Source organism: Papilio polytes, unplaced genomic scaffold (assembly GCF_000836215.1).
Source record: "Papilio polytes unplaced genomic scaffold, Ppol_1.0 DF821845.1, whole genome shotgun sequence".
In the NCBI taxonomy this organism is placed as follows: Eukaryota; Metazoa; Arthropoda; class Insecta; order Lepidoptera; family Papilionidae; genus Papilio; species Papilio polytes.
The window spans coordinates 4,216,186-4,217,489 of NW_013527359.1; the positions used below are offsets into that span (position 1 = coordinate 4,216,186).

The 1,304-nt window shown below is 33.4% G+C and overlaps 1 protein-coding gene across 1 annotated transcript in view; it reads right to left on the reverse strand.

Annotated features, from left to right (window-relative positions):
• Window positions 1-393: 393 nt before the first annotated feature.
• LOC106107823 overlaps window positions 394-1,304 on the reverse strand; it is a 37,177-nt gene continuing 36,266 nt past the window's right edge. Inside the window, exon 12 of the mRNA XM_013288828.1 lies at window positions 394-398. Within this exon, the coding sequence (XP_013144282.1) occupies window positions 394-398 (5 nt within the window). The remainder of the gene's footprint in view (window positions 399-1,304) is intronic.

Sequence of the window (1,304 nt, forward strand, 5' to 3'; positions counted from 1 at the left end):
CCCGCCCGCTGCACACACACACACACACACACGTTAGTACAACAAACTTTACCTATCAAAGTAACCATGGTAAATGTACCACGTATTTTGTTTTACTAACTTGTCCTGTAACTTTAAACGCGCCGCATTACAATAAGGAAATTAAGTGGAATTTAGTTTATTCATATCTTGAATTTTTTAGGATTCAATTTAGAATTAGTATACCTCTTGTAAATTAAATAAGTTTTTAGTACACTAAAAGTGTGACTGACTACTGGACACTAAGTATGTTGTTAACAAAGTGACTTATCGTACGTTATGTCAGCACTTGTTCTACAACGTTACCGTACTTACTTGTACGCTGTCTAACTTTTCTGAGTAACATGTGTTACCGTTTAAAAGAACTAAAATTGCTCAATCTACATACAAATAATGTTACAACGGAAATATGTATTCTTATAACTAATAAGATTACTGTTATACTTTCAACATTCCCTTCAACTATACAAAATCATTTTAAACATATCTACAAGTACTAATTTTTATTTGCCTAATATTCCAGTTCGGATGGCTTTAATAGTTTGCTTTGTATTTTCAATACAATGATATAAAAAGTGAGAAGTGCGTTATATGGTACTGCGCGTGCGCCGGACACGTCACGTGCTACTTGCTGCTATCGCACGCGACACTTCATAAACATTCAATAGGAAATCGTAAGACATTTCTCTTTGATACGACATCCCGTCGATAGACATAACATTATATTATTGAATTTTACAAAACATAACTGCATATTATTCTCCCGGTAGAGGTTACATAACAAATTCTTATTTTGTATACCCTTGGAGTATTTTAGTTTAAAATTTCGTAGCTTATTGTACCTCATTAACACATAGTAAATTGATAAGTCACATATATCAATGTTAGTAATATTATAAATATGAAAGTTTGGATGGATGTTTATAAATTTAAAGCCTATACGGGTGAACGGATCTCGATGAAATTTAACATAGAGGTAGAGAATAGTCTGGAAGAACACATAGGCTACAATTTTTCTTTAAATTCAGCGCAGGAGTCGCGGGCGACAGCTAGCAATATATTAGTAATCTATACTAATAATATAAAGAGGAAAGATTTGTATTCTTGTATGTATTAAAATAACTCAAAAACCACTGGACCGATTTCAAACATTCTTTAACCATTACGAAGCTACGTTATCACTTTGTTTTTTTATATTTAATGTGACACAGATGAAGAGAGCAACAGGTAGTATATAGTTTGTCTAACTGGGAAGGATCCGCCGAGGTAGACGTGGTGCGTGTGCG